Genomic DNA, 22,912 nt, shown 5'->3' with positions numbered 1-22,912 from the left:
ACTGTGATGTTGTGAAAGCAAGGGCAAGATTGTAATTCTTCATTATTTCTTCCCGATTAATGCAATTTAGCTTCATTTTAGTCCATTATAGCTACTTTCCATCACTAACGCTTGGTTCTACTCTTAATGTACTCGAAACCTACAAAATAATCAAAGAAGTACATAAAATTCAAGAACAATCCCAAGTTAAATGAAGTCGGATAGCACATTTTCGGTGCTATCACACAATCCTTTAATGTTAGCCAATAAGGTGGACCGACATCGAAGAATGGGTTATTAAATGTGTTCAATATGTGTTCTCTTTAATTAAAGGTGAAACACATTTTTCGATGTAAGTCGCCTAACTGACGTTGTAGCCATATAATGTCGATTTTTGACTGACAATATAACACTATTTTGTACTAGTGGGAGTATGGTGTGAGTGTTATGAATGTGTCAACTTAGTTTAGATATTACAATATACCTACTTATCCCCACTTCCTTTCTCTGGAAAAAAAAATATCATGAAGTGAAGGAATCAGTAATGGGACATAGTTGATTTGTAGGTTTTCAAAAACAACAAAAAGAGATTTTCATGACTCTAAATAACTATATCACAAACACATTTCTTGACCTTTTTTCTTAGTCCTGACTCGGGAACTTGTAATCATTGAGATTTTTTTTTTTTTGTTTTTTGTTAAATACAATCATCGATGAGCGATCACTGACATTCTTTCTAAACAAGAAATAAATGGAATAGGGATCAGTAAGTATATATGAATATTTACCATTATCATACCCCAACAATAAAAGCAAATGTCATTCATTACTTATCATTGTCAAGTTTTCTTCTGATAATCACTACTTCTAAAGAAACTTATTTTCTTTCGATATGTAGATTCGAAATTTCCTCTGATACACATATATTAGGTTTTTAGTTTTTTAAAACTAAGCTTTAGCAATTAGTACTTCTATCGATAGTTTTTTTTTCTTTATTTCCTACTATGTAAATATGTTTGAAAAAAACCAAGCTGAGATTTAAAAGTTTTACTTTGTTTTTTAAATTTGGTTTAGAATTCAAACAAGTGTTGTTTTTTTTTATAGAATGTGCAAATCTTACCAGAAACTAATTGGAAAAAAAAGTATAACTTTAAAGATAAAATGGTTATCAAACGAGATCAAAAATATTCCTTTTGAAACTTTAGAACCAAATAAACATATCGAAAATCTATTTTGGCTCATAAAACTTATAGCAGTATACTGATCGCAAGAGGAAAGGATAAAGTAGAAGAGAAAACAAACATATACGTAAGGATATTTAATTATTCTCATTTCATTTTCCCACCTTTCATCAGTTTCTTATGGAGTACTATGACATTAGTTTACTAATAAAATTTAGTATTAGGAAGAAAAAATAAAAAGCTATATCCTAGTTTTTCTTGGTGACACCAATCCTCAATAAAGCAATATAAGCAATAAGACGATATCCAACAAGCATTACCACCAATGCAAGAACAGTGGTAGCTTTTCCTTCAAGACCAATTTGCTTTATGTTAGGAAACTCTCCAACTTTACAAAGCCCTCCAAATTTGGGACATGGATAAGTATCATCAGCTTTGAACTGAGAAATCAACAAAAGCTTGTATGTAAAATGACCAATAGAAAGATACTTAATCCAAGCAAAAAACTGAGGCACATTCTGAACAAAAAACCCAGATGTTAAAACGAAAGCCAAAGCCAAGACTGATCCAAGTATGGTGGCTGCAGTTTGGTCCATAATAAGGGCACCAAGGGCAAAGCCAAAGCCTTGAAACGCCAAAACATTGAGGAGAATAGTAAACAAAGTGGCCAAGAAGTGTGGAAGAGTTGGTTTTAAGCCTGTCATCCAATACACTATGAGGGTGAAAATAGTGGGAAGAGCCAACTCCATGGGCAGGTCATTGGCTGATTTTGACATGAAGTAAGATGAAAGCCTGTACATTCCTGAGGATCTCTCCTTTTCAAGTATCTTTTGTTCTCTTGAGAAGGTGCTGATGGCTTTCAATACAGGTAAGAAAGCCCAAAAGTTTTGAATGGAGTACAAAAGTCCAAGCTGCACACATATACACATTATATTTATTATTGGTGTTAACATATCAATTTATTCTTTTAAACTTTGAACTCTGAATATGTGTAATTGTAGTAATTAAAACTTTAAACTAATAGTTGTGTCAATTTAAATCTGGAGGTTGTGTAATTATATCAGTTTACACTCTTTTTAGGTTTCGTTAGAGAAATATCACGTGAGATTTATAATTGTATCAATTAAGCTGCTAAGTTGTCATAAGTGAATTAATTTAGGCTTTCTATTCAAATTACCTTTGAAATTTTTCCATGAATCAATTCTTATATGAGTGTAAATTTCTTCAAAAGATGGACTAAAAAAATGGACGGTTAGAATTGATGCATAAATGATTTTTAAAAGAAATCTTGATCGAGAATCTAAATTGATTCGTTTAAAAAAGGTTTAGAGGCTTGATTGAAAAAATGATTAGTCTTATTTGTGTCTATCCAAACAAAATGTAATGAAGGCTATAAAATATCCGGCTTCAATGATTAATATAATCTCCAAAGTTTAAGGTTATAAATGGATGATCTTTGTCTTGTCATTTTAAGGAGGTAGATATTAAGAAGGATCAATAAGTTGTAAATAAATATCCTTAAACTTTGTAATTTGTGTAAAAAATGCCCATGAATTATTAAAAGTTTCAAAAGTACCCTCATAATTTCAAAAGTTTAAAAAGTACCCTTACAAGTTCAAAAGTTTCAAAGATACCTTTGAACATAAAAGAATACGTGATCATTAGCATATGGACATGAATTGTTAATACCTCTTTTAGAAAAAAAAAATTAGAACTTTAAAAAATTGCATTAATTCTTTCAACATTCTAAAAAAACAAAGTTATTTAATTTATAATGATTAATTTATTCAAAGTTACTTGAGTTGAAAAAGAACTAATTTCATGAGATTTGATAAGTGGTAAGGGTATATACTTTTTTTTTAAAGAAACAAAATGCTACTAAGACAACTTTTGAAAGTTTAGAGGTATTTCTGCATCGAGGTATTAACAATTTTTATTAATATACTAAGAATAATAGTATTTTTAAAAACTTTGTTAACGTTTAACATTAATTTTGAAATTTTTAAAAGTTAGAAGAGTTGTAAATAATGTTAACGGTTTCCATCTAAAATTAACAGCAATGATATTTTTTTAAACATTTATTAAAAGTTCAAGAGTATTTTAAGTCTAAGAATATTTTTGACACAAAGTATCAAGTTCAAGAGTTTTTTTTTTTTTTTTAGTTGAGCCCCTGAATATAAAAATAATTAATTGCGGTTTGAGAGTGAAAATGGAAAGAAATGAAAGAGAGAAAGGAAGAAAATGAATGAAACCTTATCTTGTAAATGAGAATCATCAGATTGCCACCATAAGAATCCACAAAGGAATGCAATCAATAAAACCTGCACAACCCTCATCGCAGAGAAGGATTCATACCTCCTTTCCTTAATTTCTCTTCTTAACAGAACACAGAATTGTTGGCACCAAGTTGTTGGCCAAATCTCAAAGTTGCTGTCTTCATATGATCCATCTTTACACCAATGCTCATCATCACTTTCTTGTCGCTCTGACTTTAACTTTTCAGAGATATTGTTCTTATAGGATGAAACAAGCTTTTGCTTAACTATTGTTGGGTCCTCATTTGGATCATTCATTGACAAACCTATATGTACCTCATCAATACAAAACATTAGGCTTGATTCATATTGAGTGCACCCATGATTAGATTTTTAATTTGAAGGTAAGATTCACCTAATTTACTTTAATTCGATGAACATCTGTGTTTTTCTCGTTAAACTTTTTATTTTTTTAAAAGAAACTTTTGGAGGTTTGAGGATTAATTTCAAAAGATAGATCATTTGAGAAAAAGGGTTTTTTTCTTTTGGCTTGATACAAACTCCTAAGATATTACCGCTATTTATACTAGTTGGCGTCTACTAAATTTTGTCAATACATACGTAATCTAGTAGTTACAGATGTCTCTGTAAAATATTCTTTACTAATACAATTTTTCTCTCACATTCTATAAAACTATACATCATGATTCTAAAAATCACATAAAAGAGTTTTCTCGATTTAGAGTATTAGAATACTAATTAGTGCTTCTAAAGAATGAATTTTTGTTTAGATGAGTCCCAAATATCTTTGTTTTGATTGGACTTAATGCTTCTAATTCCATCCACCAAGTTGCCTACATTCGCTAACTTGTGGACTTAAAATTTTGGTAGAAATTCCACAAGTGTAAATCATTGTTTATGAATTGAGGAGTAATTGCTGACTTTTCTCCCTCAAAATCTAAATTATTAGGTGTAAGAGTTTTAAACCGAAAATAACTTTGTAAAAGGGTTAGAATAAAGTTTATTTCAATTTTCAAGAGTAAAATGGTTGAATTTCAATAATTTACATGATACGTAAATCAAATTTCATTAATTAAAAATATATTTTGCATCTAACATTCAAAGTTCTGTCAAAATATTAGAAGAGAAAACATTCATATTGAAAACGATGAAAGGAAGTGATCGACTCTAAATAGTATAAAAGGAGTCTATACCTTTGATTTTAAATCGTTCTAGTTTAAAAACATTTTAAATTTGCATGCTAACTCTAGTAATTATTATTATTATTATTAGTGTTTTGTATTTTCTAATTTAAGAGTGAAAAAAAAGATGTGATTGATACAAACTGTGAATTTTTCACATAATGAATATGGTGGAACTTGGTTTTTCTTTGATTTTGAAATTTTACATGGAAGTTCTGTGTTTGTTTTATTTTTCTTGTGTTTTTTTTCTAATTTTTCAACTATTTTTTTTTTAATTTTATTTCTCGGTAATGGGAGGATTTTCCCCACCTAGGTCCTAGACAATTAAACTGGACAATTAAATTGGTGAGAAAACTTCATGATTAGTCGGTGCAAATGCATTAAAGTGCCAAATAATTAGAACCATTTTAATGAGAGACAAATACAAGAAGTAAACAACAATCGAGCAATGATTAGGTGTAATTATCTTTATACTCTTTCCTTATTAACCACGTAAAAGTAGAATTAGTAAAAATTTATCTTTTAAAAGAACAAAAATACCACATGACAATATTTTATTGGACAATATTTGAGATATATCAAGATGGTGGAGCAATTTTTTTTTCATAACCACCAAACCTATAGTTAAAATAATATTTTAATAGAAACATAGCAATGAAATATGAAGCAAAGACAAGGCAGAAAAAAGGCATACCATTAATGAGATCCAACAAAAAATCAGAAGGGTTCATAGGGACAGATGGAGAATATCTAATACTCGAAAAATAATCCATAACTTCCGATCCCTTTCCAAAGTATACTGCATTTCCTTCCAATAGCAATAAGAGTTTATGGAACAAATAGAAAAGACGGCTCGATGGCTGATGAACCGTCATAACCACGGTCCGCCCTCCCTTAGCGAACTCCCCCATCATCGTCAAAATCATCTGCGTCGTGGTCGAGTCAAGGCCCGATGTCGGCTCGTCCAGAAACAACAAGCTGGGATTTACAAGTATTTCTTGGCCAATGCTGACTCTTTTCCTCTCTCCCCCAGAAACCCCTCTCAGAGTTTGGCTCCCCACGATGGTGTTCTTGCATTTGCTTAAACCTAGCAGGGAGATCATTACCTCTACCTCCGCCAGTTTCTCTTGTTTTGTTAAAGTGTTTGGTAATCTTAGAAGGGCAGTAAAGGCTAGAGTTTCGACTATCGTCAAATGGGGATGGAGAATGTCATCTTGTGTAACGAATCCGATTCGACGTTTCATTTCACTCGAGAAGGGCTTTCCATTATACGTTATAGCTCCGTCGAGATGTCCATTGATTCGGCCACTTAATGCTATTAGAAGAGTTGTTTTGCCGGACCCTGATGGACCTAACATGACCAACATCTCACCCGGACTAACCACTCCACTTAGTCCTTTAAGTATTGTTCTCTCATCTAGTTTTTCTTTCTTTGGGATTAAAAAGCTTGTTTGCTTGGATTTGATCTTATAATGTATGTCATTGAACTGTATGCAAACAAAACAAAATGTTAAATCACCACTATGATAAAAAATTTAGGTGTCAAAGTGATTATGATAAAAGTCACATGGAAATGAATTTGAAATTGTTAGAATTATTTTTGTCAAAAAATTATATTTTGAAAACACATGAACCACATGTACCTATTTTTCAAAATTCAATCGAAGTTTAAAAATGTCATTTTTTTTAAATCATTCATAAAGATGTTATAAATCCAAAAAACTTTAAGGCTACGTTTGATAATGTGATTTCATTTTGTAAAATTGGTGTTATAGTTTTCTCCCAAGTTTTTTATTGGAGTTTCACATTTATTAAAGAAATACTTGAATTCATAGTTTAAATTCTAAAAATAAAATCAAGTTTTTGAATACTACATTTCCATTTGATAACAATTTTATTTTGAGTCTTATGTTTTTGAATTATATGTTTGTTTCTTCAAGTTTTTTTATTACAAAAATAATTGAATTCTTAGTCAAATTTTAAACAAAAATTACACTTTGAAAACTATGAGTCTTTTGATAACTATTTTGTTTTTTATTTAAAATTTTTTTAAAAATGGGTTTGTTTGGTAAAATATTGAGTATTCTATTTTTCACATTTAAAAACAATTTCAAAATAGTTGAGAAAAATCAAAAAACAAAAAGATAACGTTTTTAAAAAATGATTTTTAGTTTTTATAGAACGCGCGTTCGCATGTATAATGAAAATGTCATGTGGACTGGTAGTTGGCATACTACTTGTCATACTCTATGATGTGGGTTTGATCTCTGAAACGATAATAATGTATTTTTAACTTTTATTTTTTTTTCTATTTTATATTAACAATTTCTAGCTTTATATAAAAATAAATTAAATAATGACAAAAATATTTTCTTATCTTAAAACTTTATTTCCAAAATAATTTCTATTTTTCATTTTAAAAAGTATATCTTAAAGTTTTTTATTTAAAAAATTCTAAAATTCAAACTTCTTTTAAAAATTACTTGATTTTAGCTTTAAATATATATATATATATAAACTTAGTTTGATTTTTAAAAACAAAAAATAACGCAATTGTCAAACATGATTTTTTTTCAAAATTTTTAATTTAACTAACAGAAAACAAAAAAATAATTGCCAAACATATTATTGATTTTTTTGTTTTGTCAAAAACAAAAAATCGAAAATAATAACCATGATTTTTGTTTTTCAAATACTACAATTAAAATCAGGTTTTCAAAAATCGAGAACCAAGAACAAAAATTTAAATGATTATCAAACAGAGCTTTATTTTTTTTATGGGATTAATATTTATAAATTTAATATATATTCAAAAACAAAAACAAAAAGATTATCAAACGAGATTTAAGCTTTTAGGATTAGAAAAACTTAGGCTACATTTGGTAACCATTTGACTTTCAGTTTTTAGATTTTGAAAATTAAGCCTACAACACCTCTCTCACCTCTAAATTTCAGACTTATTATCTACTTTTTGCTCATGTTTTAAGAAACCAAGCCAAATTTTGAAAACTAAAAAATAGTTTTTGAAAACTTGTTTTCATTTTTGGAATTTGGCTAATAATTCAACTCTTAGTATTAAAAAAAGATACATACTATTATAAGAAAAAGTGAGAAAATAGGTTTAATTTTCAAAAATCGAAAACAAAAAAGGAAATAGTTACCAAACAAAACCCTAATTTTATATTATACTTTGATTTGAAAAAGAAAAAAGAAGGTAAAAGAATAGGAACGATGTTAAAGGATATTGTTGATGTTTGAAAGATGTAAATGGTTGTCTTTGGATTACCCTCCAAGTGACAGGGTGATTTGCCTTAGTAGAAAAGGCAGTGGCTTCCAGACGATCCGACTCCATCTTCTTGTTCGTTTGAGCCTCGATATCTGCCATTGTTTCCCTGTATTTTTTCTTCAGAGATTTCTCTCTCTATCTCTCTAAATACACTTGGGAAGAGAAAGAAAGGAGGAGTGAAAGATATAGATGAATGTAGGTGGCTGATCTTTCTCTCTCACTTTTGACAAGTTTTATGGCAGTAGGAAAATGGTGGGTGTTTTTATCTTGTAAACTCAAATACGAAAGGCTGATCTTAAGAGTTATATATATGCATTTTGAGAGTAGGTATAGTGTCTTGGGACTTGGGAGTAGGAGTAGACACTTGCTAGGCATTCAAATTATTACTCATTTATTAATTTAAATGAAAATGGTACAAAATCAAAGATGATGTATTAGTCAAATAATGTGAAACCTTCAAAAAACAAGTGTTGAATTACATATGATGTATATTAAATAAATTAAAAAAACAAAAAATATATTTTTTATGTTCACGTTTCAAAAAGAGACATCTTTATATCTGAAATTTAGAATGGTTTGATAATTATTTGATTTTTTATTTCTTTATGTTTTCTATGATTCGATATATCGTTGTTGTCACTGAAAGCATTTATTGTGACTACCGAGAGAAGCCCTAGGAAGAATGAGATCCAACTATGTGTTGGGGATGATTTAGCTTTTGGTCCATTGAAAAATCTTATTTGAGAAAAATATCATATTCCACATGTAAAATGTAGTCGTAGTGGCAGCAGAATCTATTCTCATACGTACATATCACTATGATTCGGTTAGAGGGTGGGTTCAGATAACCACACTCGTGCATAAAAATAAATAACCTTTTACTACTTTTTCCCTTCAAGTTTTGGACAAAAATGGTATATTACAAATTTGAGATTTATAACATTTCCCCTAATTTATGGATCTGAAATCAATTTCAAATTTATTTTAAATTTTTTTTTTTTTATTTTTCGTCTTGAATTTGGGATTTAGTTTTAAAAGAAACAGTAACACAAATTCATCTTTTTCCTCTTTTATTCTTCCGTCTTTTTACTATAGATCATAACAAGTTTGTTATATCATTTGATTTCAATCCTTCTCCGATGAGTGCACATTTGAAAAAGAACGTTGTATTAACTTTGGAGAGCAATCGACAAGAAGCAATTTAGCATTGAGTTCACACAAAAAATTTTCTTTCATGGCACAATAACGATCAACTACTACTACAAATTTAAAATTTTTTTACGGATGAGTTTATTGTTTAGTTGATGTTCATGGCATAAGACCGTCAATAAAACCTTAATTTAGAACTTAAAAAATAACTATTAATTTTAAAATACATATATTGATGGTCATAAAAAGTCAATATTTGTTTAGATTTAAGTTGACACACGAAAATGCCAATAAACACATATTTCTTAACACAAAAATATATAAATTTCAGTCCAACAATGAATTTTCGATTTTTCACTTTGTTGATGGGCTATGAAGGTCAAGAAAATGTTTTCTTGACAGGCATTTCCCGTCAAAAATAGTATTTACGTTGACGGTTGCCCATCAAGCATATTCCTCATATTTACATGCGAAAATGAATGCTAAAGCACGCCAAATTTGAAATATTCTTGCCCGAGTTTAGATTATATTGATTCATGGTGACCGTGGTCAACAATGACCGCATTCTTGACAAGCATTGCTTGTTCAGAAAAACGCCCAAAATGATGTCGTTTTGGGTTTCATTTTTGGGGTGATTACAATTTTAATTGAAAAAAATTAAAAATTGGACGTACTTCCCTAGATTTTGTTTTTTTGCAAATGTGTTAAAAAAAATTTTCGTTTAAAAATTTGATTGTTATCTAATTTTTATATGATTATCATGTGATTACTATCTGATTTCTATATGATTGACACACTTACAATTACAAAAAAAAAGTTGAAGTCATGACTTTTGTTTCTTAAAATCTATTTGTCGTAGAATGCAAATTCTCTTTATTTTTCCTCATTTCCCTTTCCATTTAGTTTACACAATCAATACCCACGTGCCCTAGACATCTCTTCAATTGTCCTCCACTGTCGCTGCTCCTTCAAGATTTCAGCGATCCTCCTCTCCGTCAATGACTGCCGGCGCAAGAACAATTTCCTTGTCGTCCTCTTCCCTATCCTCTGTGCTGTCTTCTTCATCGACGACTGCCAGCATTACTCCTTTATTAACGTTGCAACCACTGCCCGCCATCGTATCCTTTGTCGACCACTATCGACATCGTTGTCAACAACTTTTTGGGCAATAAATGAGTTTTAATTAAAATGTTTATCAGCACCTATTGAATCTGATTTTGTGCTCAATCTGTTATTGAGGTCAAATGCTTTTTATTTGAAAGTTTGGAGTGATTTCGTTTTTGGGAATTTCATCAATTTTCGCTTCAATTTAGGTTCTTATAGTTTGTTTGAATGAATTTGGTCAATTTTCTGATTTCGATTGTAGTTTGTTTGTATTGATTTTATCTCATTGTTGTTCATAATTTAGAGATTAACTAATTGTCAACAATTGACCTTCCCATCTTTCCTCTTTATAAAAATTTGAAGAACATTTGCACCAATAACTTATATATATATTATTAGAAAAAGGGAATATTATTAGAGGAATATATATATAGATGGTGAGTTTGTTTAGAAAAATCCATTTAACCTTTTAACATTCTCTCTTCTCTAAGTAGAGGAAATAAAATGTTTGAAGAAAGAGAATAGATTTTGTTTCCTTTTAAAAAATTCATACACTCATGAAATTCTTAGCAATGTTAATCCATCGAGGTAGATGTTAACTTGAACACAATTTTTAACCAAGACTAAAGGATAGAAAGTTCGAGTTTCTTTTCTCTCACATATTGTTAAACTAAAAAGTGAGATAAAGCTTAATTCTTAATTACATGTGTGTGCAAATGTGTCTCAAACGATTTTTTCTTTTGGGTTGAGAAATCATTAAATTATTCAAAGTCTCTTGTTTTGAAAAATTCATATAATTTTCCTTTTGCGAAATCTTTAAATCTCTATGGTTGAAGTTTAATTATATATCTTTTAACATATTGAGGGGTGTGTTAAGTGTAGTATGTTGATTAGTTTAGTTATAGAATGACTATCCTACAGTTGTGGCAATCACTTAGATGCTTTACTTTTTTAAAAAATATTGGGAACGTTAATTGTACTTGTTATGTGATTTTTTTTTATATCTTAAGATCTCTATCGTTGAACTTTAAATATATATATTGAGAAATTTAGCTATGGAATGACTATGGTAGTTATTTAGATGCTTGTTATAAATTTAGTTTAAGCTAAAGGTAACCCTTCCCCAAATTTTATTTAACTTCCTTATATTTAATATAATGTGGTTTGTCTCATTGATTTCATTTTATTATGTTATAACATAATGGATAAATCGTGGATGATAAAAGCAAGGATGAAAATATCTATGGATATATTGATATTGTTGGGGTTGATACCTTAAACCTCATGGGTCTTGTAATTTGTAATTGTACTATGCAAACTATTTATTTAAATAATAATATAATATGTATTTTATTTGGCATTTAGTAGCATTAACCCACAAAACTAATAAACTAAGATCCAAGGTTATCTTCTGTAACTTAAACATGTATGACATATAGGTGGATCATGTTTAAGTGATAACCTAGATGGTCTGTAGTAGATGGATAAGATTGGATACCCTATCCTGGTGATACAACGAATACGACCCGTTTTGTAGTTGTTACAATTATTATAAAATGCTACAAATGATCTGATCCTAATCATTCATGTAGAACCATGTGAGTGTGGGTGTTCTATACAAAGAGTTTGCATAAGTCCAGACGACAAAATGAATAATTTCTCTATATAACACCCTTGATAGAAGAGACTTACATTTCATCATGATGACTATGGGTGTCTTGACCTGAATCCTGAGTCAGTTGTGCACTTCTGCTTATAAAGGCAGTCCTTTAATTTGCATAGATGAGAGTAGTGGCCTGTATCGCCGACTCAATATGCCTATTTAGGGATTCATCTGATTGGGGAGTTGGGAATATGGCATCAAAAAATCCTTCTCGTTAAAATAAGTAAAGAAATTACTTTCTTAAGCGCTGATTCTGGGGGTTGAACAATGTGGCTCCATACCCTCTCCTGGCGTGACAGAGGTTCGGTTATAGTTGGACTATATCTTTTTGTTCGTTAGAGGGATTAGTGGTACTTAAGGAGTTAGATGTAACTATAAGGGCTAAATGATAATTTTGGCCTAGCTGTACTTACGAACAATTTGTGAAGGATAAACTCATCGTTGATGGGGTATATCCAATGTGAAGAGTACGACTGACGATCTTTAGTGGAGTGACAACTGCACTCTTCGCACTATAGATTTATTTCTGTGTCCATTAGATATAACTAGTCAATAGTGCGATGACCCTTCACAAATTTCTCGTAAGTACAATTGGACTAAAATTACCATTTTGCCCCTGTAGTTACATCTAACTCTTTAAGTACCATTGATCCCTCTAATGAATAATAAGTCATAGTCCAACTATGACCAAGTCCCTCTTAGGCTAGGAGAGGGATGTGGCCACATTGTTCAAGCCCCAGAATCAACCTTTAAGGGAGCAATTTATCTACTTACCCCAATATGAGGGATGAAGTGAGTTTGATCATGTGTAGTTGTGTTCCTAGCTCCTCAATCAGATGAATCTATAACATGTTAGGCTTATTGAGTTGACAATCTTGCCACTCTCACCCATACAAATCAAAGGACTACCTTCATAAGCAGGAGTTAACAACTCACTCAAGATTCAGGTCATGTCACCTATGGTCATCCTGGTGAAATGTAAGTCTCTACTATTGATGGTGTTATATAATGAGACTAATCATTTCGTGGTCTAGTCTTATACAAACTCTTTTTATAGGATACCCCTACTTACATGTCTCCACATGAATGATCAGGATCAGATCATTTGTAGCACTTTACAACACTTGTAACATTTACAAAGCAGGTCGTATCTGTAGTATCACCAAGATAGGGTACCCAGTCTTATCCACCTACTACAGACAATTGAGGTTATCATTTAAGCATGATCTACTTGTATGTCTCTACAAACATGTTTAAATTACATAAAATAACCTAGAATCTTAGTTTATTGGATTGAGTTTATGCACATAAAATAACAATTATCTTATTAACAATTTATTTATACAATGTTTACAAACTACAAGAATACGATAGATTTAGGACACCAATTTCAACAATCTCCCACTTGTCCTAAAGCTTAGGTAGCCTAATGTACAATACAAATAAAGTACAAAATAAAATGAACTAGGACATACATTATACCTCGGTAACATTTCCCACTTGCCCTAGACAATATGCTGAATAACTGGAATTTCATTATCGATTACCAGATCGGGGTCCTTATTTGACTCATAGTTTTGATTTATCTCTTTTAGACTTGGCTACGTTAGATTCTTTAAGTAAAGAACTACTTGCCATCACGGTATTATCAATCAATTATGTTTTTTGGAACTTCTATGTCAGATGTTTTTAATCACCTTGATCAAAGTCAAGTTATTGATGTAATAAGCCATTATAATATAATGGATATTTTTTTTCGTATCTTTGTTGCGTGCTGTTAGAAGTTCGGCTTGGTTTTTTTTTGGTGTCATAGGGCAGGGATTGACCTTTCTAACGCATATTCAGTCGTACCGGCATGGCCTCACTGATTTTTTTTTTTCGATCAGAGCATCTAGTAGTGCAATCCGGTTCAACTTGACTAAGCCCCATACTCGTCCAAGGAGGGAATTTGCTTTACCCAACTCTCTTTTTGATAACAAGGCAGAACCCCTCGACCTAACATTCATTAGTTTCGAATGAAGAGTGCCCTGCCCCTGCAAGCATCTACTCATATCAAAATGAAAAGCGTGATTTTACTAAACAAGCAAGAAAATCCCTTTCTATTAGTAAAAGGCTTTAGGTTTTATTAATAACATAGAAGGTAAGGTCGGCTTTTGAGCTGTAGGTTTACAACGATAGAGCTTAGATAAGGCCCTTTTCTTATTATTAGTAAGGTTTTCAAAAGGCGTAGACAAGCTACCTTTATGAAAAACCTTTTTGTTTAGGTCTAAGGGGGCGTGCTAACGCTGTCGACTCTAATATGCCCTTATTAGATTAGAGTATTATCGTTGACGGCTTTCGCGCTGCTTAATCCCTTGCTTTGTTCGAGATGGGATTTTTTTTTTTAATAAGGCTTGCTCCCGACGCTCACGTTTTTTGGCCGTTGACTCCCTTTTCCCGATCTACTGATTTTGCATGGGCCTATTCCTATCTCTCAGTCTCATTCCCTATCAGAACCAAGCGACCTTCACTTCTGACTAAAGAACTAATAAGTGTTGAGACTCAAAGTAAGGACTCTACCTATCTAGCTATCCATTTTTTTAAATAGAAGAAATCTACAATCTCATAAAGCTTGTAGGCAAGGCATTGCTCCGCTTTTGGCTAGCATCCAGACTACCTTAGTTAGCTACATCCCTCAGGGTTTAACATCCAGAAAGTCACGCACCGAGCTATCAAACAAGAAGCTTTGCAAGAAAATAGGCCAGGCCTAGTTTTGATTTTCTTCAATTACATGCTCTCTTGGAAGGAACTCCTCTCGTGCCTATCGGTGTCTTGTCCTTTGGTGTAGATGTATTCTAAAGTAGCACGAACTAGGAAGAGTCTTGACGTAAGGAATAGAAGGAAGGTTCTTTTGCCCGTAGGCCCAGAATTTCTAGATGACTCTCGAACACTTTAGCCGTGAGAGTCTTTGTAAACGGGTCAGCAACGTTATGCTCTAGAGCAATCTTCATGACAATCACGTCACCGCAATTCATAATCTTCCAAATCAAATGATATTTTTGCTTTATGTGTTTGCCTCTACGATGACTCCTAGGTTCCTTAGAATTTGCCACAGCACCACTGTTATCACAATAAAGTGTGATGGGCAAAGACATATTTGGAACAACTTCCAAATCAGTAAGGAACTTCTTAAACCAAACAGCCTCTTTAGCAACTTCACAAGCAGCTATGTATTCGACTTCCATAGTAGAGTATGTGATGCATCCTTGCTTGATGCTTCGCCAAACTATAGCTCCTCCATTCAGAGTAAACATTGACCCTGATGTCGATTTTCGAGAATCTCGATCAATCGAAAAATCAAAGTCTGTGTATCCTATAAAGATCAAATCCTTGTCTTCATACACAAGTATATAGTCCCTCCTTATCCAAAGGTACTTGAGGATTGTTTTGATCGCTATCCCGTGATCCAATCCTATATTGGATTGATATCGACTGACAATCCCTACTGCATAGCAAATGTCAGGTATGGTACATAACATTGCATACATAAGGCTACCAACAGCCGATGCATAGGAAATTCATCTCATTGCCTTAACATCATAAGGAGTCTTAGGACACTGTTCCTTATACAATAAAATTCTATGTCTGAAAGGTAACAAACCCTTCTTGGAATTATGCATCGAATATCTGAAAAACATCTTTTCAATATACAATTCCTGAGACAAGGCCAACCTTTTGTTCTTACGATCCTTACTGATCTATCCCTAGAACAAAATATGTCTCTCCCAAATATTTTATTTGGAATTAGATGGTTAGTCATTTCTTTACATCAGTCAGAAAACCTACGTCATTCCCAATAAGTAGGATATCATCCACATACAGCGCAAGGAAAGCTACTGAGTTGTTGATGATTTTCTTGTAAACACAAGGCTCATCAACATTTTGATTAAAGCCATAAGATTTTATCGCAACATCAAATCTTATATTCCAAGATCGAGATGCTTGTTTCAGTCCATAAATGAACCGATTAAGCTTGAAAACCTTCTACTCTTGATTTTATTCATTGAATCCTTGTAGTTGAGTCATGTAGATGGTCTCTTGAAGATTACCATTCAAAAAGGTAGTCTTGACTTCTATTTTGCAATAATATTTGGCTCCGGACAACATAATTCTAATAGACTTTAACATGACAACAGGTGAGAAAGTTTCTTCATAGTCCACTCCCTAAACTTGGGTAAAACGTTTTGCCACAATTCTAGCTTTAACGATCTGTACCATTCCATCTACACAACTTTTTCTCTTATAGATCCATTTACAACCTATAGGTTTTACCCATCAGGTTGATCTACAAGCTCCCAGACAGAATTGAAGAACATATACTCCATTTCTTGATGTTTTGGGCTTCTATTAAACCCGTGTAGCGTACAGGTGGATTCATAATCCTCCCGTTACGTCGAGGCAATCTCAACTCTTGAGATGGATGTGAATGACTAGATGAACCAATATCACCAACTCTTGTTGATGTATCAGCCTCTTCAACAACCCTTATTGAAGTCTCAATAGATTCATTTGAAATTTCACTTAAAACTATTTTAATTTGTGGTTTATGGTCCCTCATGTGATCTTCTTCCAAGAAGGTAGCATTTGTCGATACAAACACTTTATTCTCACTTGGATCAGAGAAGTATCCACCTCTCATTTCCTTGGGGTAACCTAAAAATAGGCATACTTTTGAATGAGGTTCCAACATTTTGAGGTTTGCCATTAGCACATGGGCTAGACATCTCCAAATTCTGAAGTGTCGTAAACAAGCTTTATGACCTCTCTATAACTCAAAAGGTGTTTAAGAAATACTCTTTGAAGGAATGTTGTTCAAAATATAGACAGTAGTCTCTACTGCATATCCCCAAAACGAGTCAGTAAGTTGAGCATAACTTATCATTGATCTACCTATGTCCAATAAGGTTCTGTTTCTCCTTTCCAATACAACATTCTATTGAGGTGTACCTAGGGCTAAGAGTTAGGACGTAATTCCATGTTCTATCATATAGTTTTGGAATCTTAAGTTCATATACTCTCTACCACGATCAGATCATAGTGTTTTTATCTTTTTACGTAACAAGTTTTCAACCTCAATCTTGTACTCCTTGAACTTTCAAGTTCTTTAGACTTATGTTGCATTAGGTATAGATACTCATATCTAGAATAATCATATTCATACCCTCCTTGTGCCCTAACATTCATCGGACCACAGAAGTCTGAATGTATAAGTTCCAAGGTCTCTTTGGCTCTATAACCTACTAAAAGGTCATTTTGTCATTTTGCCTTCAAGGCATGCCTCACATACAAGTAAAGAGTTTTCTTCTAAACCATTTAGAAGTCCACTTTTTACCAATCACTCAATCGTATTAAGATTAATGTGACCTAATCTTAGATGCCAAATATGGGCATTTTCTTTAGGAGAAACTCTCAGTCTTTTAACAGTTGTTGTTGTTTTGAGACTTTTAATATTTAGCACGACTTTTGTAACTAACAGACTTAGTACATACGAGATACTTTCTATTGAACCAAAGCCTAGTTCCATTCCATTCTTAAAAATAAACACTTTATTTTCATAGAAAGTTAAGAAATACTTTTGTTCAATAAAAAAGAAACCGAAATTAAGTTCCTCTTGACATGAGGTACTACATATACGTCATCCAATAATATATATCGTTTATTGTTAAAAAAATAACTTAAGTCTGCCTACAACAACAGCTGAAACTGCTTCACCAGTACCAACTCTGAGAATCATCTCAGCTACCAATCGTATCTAGGAATTAAATCCCTGATAAGAAGAATATACATGATTAGTTGCTATTGAATCAACTATCCAGACCGAATCATCATTCTCTACTAAGCACTCTCCAAGACAAATAAATCTGATTTATTTTTTTTTCGAATTTCTTCCTTTTTTTGGAAAGTAGTTGGATCAGCTTGATAACTCATATTATAAACTTCAAGTTTCATTTTAGAGGACGATCCTCATTGATTAACTTCACTAGATTTAGCAACAACTTCTTGCTCTATTTATCCCTTGACATTCAATATGGATTAGAGTTTATTTAGGGAGCTGACATTACTGGTTTCATTGTCATCAACCCCATTTTGCTTGAATTATGAGAACTTTTGCTCAAACAATTCTAACCTTGATTGCATGATCTGATATGTAGTGACCATGCTCTCAAATATTTTGGCTAATGCATCAGGTATGCTTGCCAATGTGAAATTTGGCCTTAGAATTAGCCTTTGTCCATATTTTGTATGCATCACGAACATTTCGTGTTGCATCAGGGGTTGAAACTCGAGGACAATCCTCAGTCATGACAATGTTGAGGTCGGTATGTGCGAAAAAAGTTTTGATTGAATCTTTACATGTCGTATAATTAAAAATAGTCAAATTATTAGAGGCAACTAACGAAAAATTATAGTTTGACATTTTTGCTAAAAACAAACAAATTGATCTACATTACATTTTAGTATAATTCTAAAACATCCAATCAATTTTAGCAACTAAATGAACCTCATTTAACATCTAATTTTTGCAATGATCCTTTAGTGATTTAGGACAAAAGCGATGGAAGGGCAGTCAGTTGCCCCTTCATTGAAATGAGACACTCTCAACCAATTATTACACCAGAATAACTTTTATTCTATACCAATCAACCATCATTTATTTGGTTAAGAAATCATTAACTAGCTTAGCAATTTCTCGTAAGTGTGACCCTGCATTTTAAATCCTAAAATTCTACCCCTATGAGTGAATGGAAGGAAAAAAACCAATTGGAGAAAAACTAAAGCGATCCTATCCATTTCTAGAATCTGCCTTAATATTGATCTACTGCACAAACCATCTGAAGAAGGACGCTCCCAGGGTGCCTCGAGGTCGTGCAAGAAGATCACATGGTGCAAACCAATGAGAGAGACCGTAGGACATATTGACACACATCCCTCTACCACTTACTATAAATACTCTCTCCATTCACCTTGATATTGACCCATGCAAACACCATCCGAAGGGGACGCTACCAGGCCGCCTCAATGCCAAGCATGAGTCTCACAGTGTGAATATTAAAGGGAGAAATTGAAGGAACTCTTATATAAGAGTACCTATGAGCGGAAGTGGATCTTTCCAATTCATTGTGATAGAATTTAATAATATACATTCAAACATACAGATATGCATTGATAACACTAAGTTATTGGCATGCTTAAAGGATAAAAAATAGGAGATTGAGAGAACATACAAATTGAAGACTTATCTTCACAAAAATCTTGCTCTCTCTATGAACGAACTCCTCGCGCTAGTCTAGCAAGTAATCGTTCAACAACACCTCGGTCGTGTACACGAACAGCTTCACATGAACAGCAGGCAACGGGGACGACACCATTACTCGGAGCCTTCAGTATTCTCGGAGTGAGAATCTAAAGGGTGGGCTTTGATGGAATTGGTAGAGGGAAGAAGGAAAGGCTATTGTGTACTACGATCCAGCAAGTGGGAGAAAGTAAAGACTATACGTATCGTATAGTCGGGTGCTTGAACGTTTAGAGTGCGGTACACAATCGTGTAGTAAAAGCTAAGCAATCGTTTATACGATCGTCTAGTGTAACTCAAGCGCTAAGCAATCATTTAGTAAATAGTAAGTGATCATTTAGGAAAACGCGGGCGATCATTTAGAAAACTGCGAGCAATCGTTTAGGAAAGTGCGGGTGTGCAATCGTTTAGTAAATGGGCACTATCGTATAGGCTCTCAAACACTAATCGATCAAAATGCTAACACACTGTGAACGATTATGGGTCTCTCGTGCAAAATGAAAACAATTTTCATTTTATTCTTCTGTAACTAGAACTAAATCGAACTTCCCACTAACACATGAATTCGGAGAAAACGCCGGCCAATTATCTCATAACCGTCTAATTAATAAAATAATAAATATAATCATATTATAATCATAACCTATAGTTTGATATCATATATCAATAATGTTTTCTCCTCTACTTGACATAAATCATATTTATATCCAATTTCCTCCAAAATAATGTATCTCATACATTTAGTCAATCATATCATATATAATTAACCAGTTCAATTATATCATATATAATTGAACTGCCTCTTGTCAATTTGAATATTTCAAACTGACCCAAAAACTGATTCTCAACTTGTATCCAAGCTACCAAGGGGACCTTATGGACCTATGGCTCGAAGCTCTAACGGTACGTGAATAGTTGACTAAACTCTTTAGCCACGAGATCCACCATCCGTTAACTGCCAGGCATTCCACTAAAGACCGAAAACTGAACTCTTCTTACCATAGATATATTTCTGTGTGCATCGAATATAATCAATTATGAGTACGATAACACTTCACAGATGCTCGTAAGTACAGCTAGGCCAATTTATCGGTTTGCCCCTATAGTTACATCTCACTCCTTAAGTACCACTAATCCCTTTAATGAACAATACAATATAGTTCAACTATGTGTGAACACCTCTTGGGCCATTGGAAGGTGTGTGGCGCCACATCGTTCAAGTCCTGGAATCAGCCCTTAAGGAAGCTATCTATCTACTTGACACTGCTTCGGGGAAGGAGTGAATTCCATCTTGTGTAGCTGAGTTCCCAACTCCTAAATCAGACGAATCCCTAAAGTGGTAGGTTTGAGTCGGCGGCCTGGCCACTCGCACTCATGCAAATCAAAAGAACCGTCCTCAATGGCAGGAGTTCGTAACTCACTCAAGATTGAGGTTATGTTACCTATCGTCATCCTAGTGAAGTGAAGTCTCTATCATGAACGATGTTAATAATGAGATGTTAACACTTCGTGGTAAGGTCTTACACAAACTCTTTGTATAGGATGCCCCCGCTTGCATGTCTCCTACACGAATGATTAGGATCAGACCATCTGTGACAAGTCACAATACTTGTAACTATTCTACAAAGGGGTTGCATCCATAGCGTTACCAGGATAAGGTTTTCCTCCTATATCCATATACTGCAGACCATTTTGGTTAACACTTAAGACATGATCCACTTGTATTTCACCACATACATGCTTAAGTTACATAAAGACAACTAGGGATTTTAGTTTATTGTTTTTGGTAAAGCAAATAAAACATCCAAATGAGCAAAATCAAGAAGTGAAGTAAATATCACATATTATACATCACAAGCATTCGTACAAACTGTTTACAAACTACAGGACACAAGACTTTAGGGCATCAACCCCAACAGAAATGTGAGTGGAAAAATTGACATATCGTATACATCTTTTTCCTCCCACTAAGTATTTTAATAACCTAGGGTTTAATTAACTTAGAAAAAATATGACTAATTATTTTTACTAAGTGATTGTTTAAGTTCACCCAAAAGTAACATTTACTTTGGATAGTTAAATTTTTTTTATTAATGTTCTTTAAACACTTTAACAAACCTTGATCAACAAGGCATTCTTGTAAAAAATTTATCTAATTCACCTTTTCAGGTCAGTTTCCAAGTAGTGGTGTTCCATTTCCATCAACTACCTCAACCTAGACAGAACTAGTCTTAGACAAAAGGTTCCTTATAGATATGTTGGCTACAAATTTAATCTTTTATTAAAACCAATTTAATTCTATTAAACCTATTAAAAACATTAAATTAATTTCTAATCACATTAGAAATTCGTGATCTTAGGTCTATGTTAATCAAATTTTAAAACTAGTTTAAAAAATGATTTTACCTAAGTTACCATGCATATCTGAATTATTGATTTTAGTTTCTAATTTCATTTAATTATAACTCTTATAAAATAAATGAAACAAATTAAAATCATATAATGCATGAAATGACATACTTTATAAAATTATCTAAAGTAATGTCATGCATCATGCGATTCCCATTTCATTACAAACCATATATAACACTTATATAATAAGGTAATGAAATAATTTATAACATCCATCCATCCATCTGTACATACAACTATATATTATAACACTTATATTATAAATGATGCATGACTATGTTACTAATACATGCAAGCATATAGTATATCACTTATAATGTATGATGCATAAGCATGCTATAAAATTAAATCATGCAACTATATAATATAACATTTATAATATAGATTATGCTTGAATATGCATAACCTATGGTGGGCTTTTACTATGGCATACATTATGACATATGTAAAATAATTAAATCATACATCATATGCATAAATTAAACAATATATGGACTGAGATTAGACTCCAAAAGCCATTAATTAAATTAATATAACATTTATATTAATTTAATTAATAAAGATAATAAATAGTCATCCTGTTCGAAACAGGTGAACCGGACCTTGAACCGCTCGAATCGGACCACATACTGCTTGAACCACCCACGAATCAGTCCATAAGAACCCAAACCACCCGAATCAGAGAACCCACAAACCGAACCAGACTAGCAAACCACAAACCGCGCGTGAACCGGAGCTGGATCGCGTGTCTTCTCTGTCTTGGAGCGTTGTGACGTTGTGCCCTAGTGTTTTGACGCTACGGAAAAAGACTCCGTCCACCACATCGCAGTGTTGCGACACTACGACACCGTGTCCCGGCGCTACTATACAGTCACCCACTATATAGTTTCGAACAACTTTGAAACACCTCCGATTTTGCTCTCGTTTTCTCTAGATCGAAACCGGAAACACTACGAGTGACTCAATAAAACAAAAAACTCGATAGCGATTAAATGTCCCAAAACATGGGAACTTACAAACCAAATTTGTAAAATAAAAGTTGTAAAACTAAGATCCAACCCCGAAACATCCATAATAGCAAACAATTCAAGAAATCTTCATCAACATGAAAAAATTTATAGAATGCAACACACTACTGTAATTAAATTCTAAAATAAAAAAAAATCGAAACCACCGTTCTGATACCAATTGATGGAAATCGGTGAAGGTTCTGTATCGGAAGTGGGGATCATTCCCAATTTTTGTTTTCACATAATTGTAAATTACAGAACAGAGACAAAAGATTATGCATTACCAACTAAAATTACAACATGTTAAATTTGAGAAATAGGGAAGAAAGCAAACTTAC

General features: G+C 32.7%; 1 protein-coding gene across 1 annotated transcript; it reads right to left on the bottom strand.

The window, feature by feature from the left end:
- Positions 1-1,358: 1,358 nt before the first annotated feature.
- Positions 1,359-8,029, bottom strand: LOC120091974 (ABC transporter G family member 9-like). The gene is made up of 4 exons (XM_039050158.1): positions 7,904-8,029; positions 5,312-6,104; positions 3,413-3,741; positions 1,359-2,071 (listed from the first exon to the last, which is right to left on the bottom strand). Exons 1-4 carry the CDS (start codon positions 8,000-8,002, stop codon positions 1,409-1,411), a joined length of 1,884 nt encoding a protein of 627 aa, XP_038906086.1. The 5' UTR covers positions 8,003-8,029; the 3' UTR covers positions 1,359-1,408.
- Positions 8,030-22,912: the final 14,883 nt, after the last annotated feature.

Source organism: Benincasa hispida, chromosome 11 (assembly GCF_009727055.1).
Source record: "Benincasa hispida cultivar B227 chromosome 11, ASM972705v1, whole genome shotgun sequence".
NCBI classification, from domain to species: Eukaryota; Viridiplantae; Streptophyta; class Magnoliopsida; order Cucurbitales; family Cucurbitaceae; genus Benincasa; species Benincasa hispida.
Note: the sequence above shows the minus strand (reverse complement) of the source record. Positions and strands in the feature narration are given on the sequence as shown.

Coding starts and splice junctions, on each gene's coding strand:
- LOC120091974 (XM_039050158.1), bottom strand. CDS start 8,002: ATGGCAGATATCGAGGCTCAAACGAACAAGAAGATGGAGTCGGATCGT. Junction 6,105..7,903: donor ATCACCCTGTCACTTGGAGG/GTAATCCAAAGA, acceptor GTTTGCATACAG/TTCAATGACATACATTATAA. Junction 2,072..3,412: donor ATTCTCATTTACAAGATAAG/GTTTCATTCATT, acceptor ATATGTGTGCAG/CTTGGACTTTTGTACTCCAT.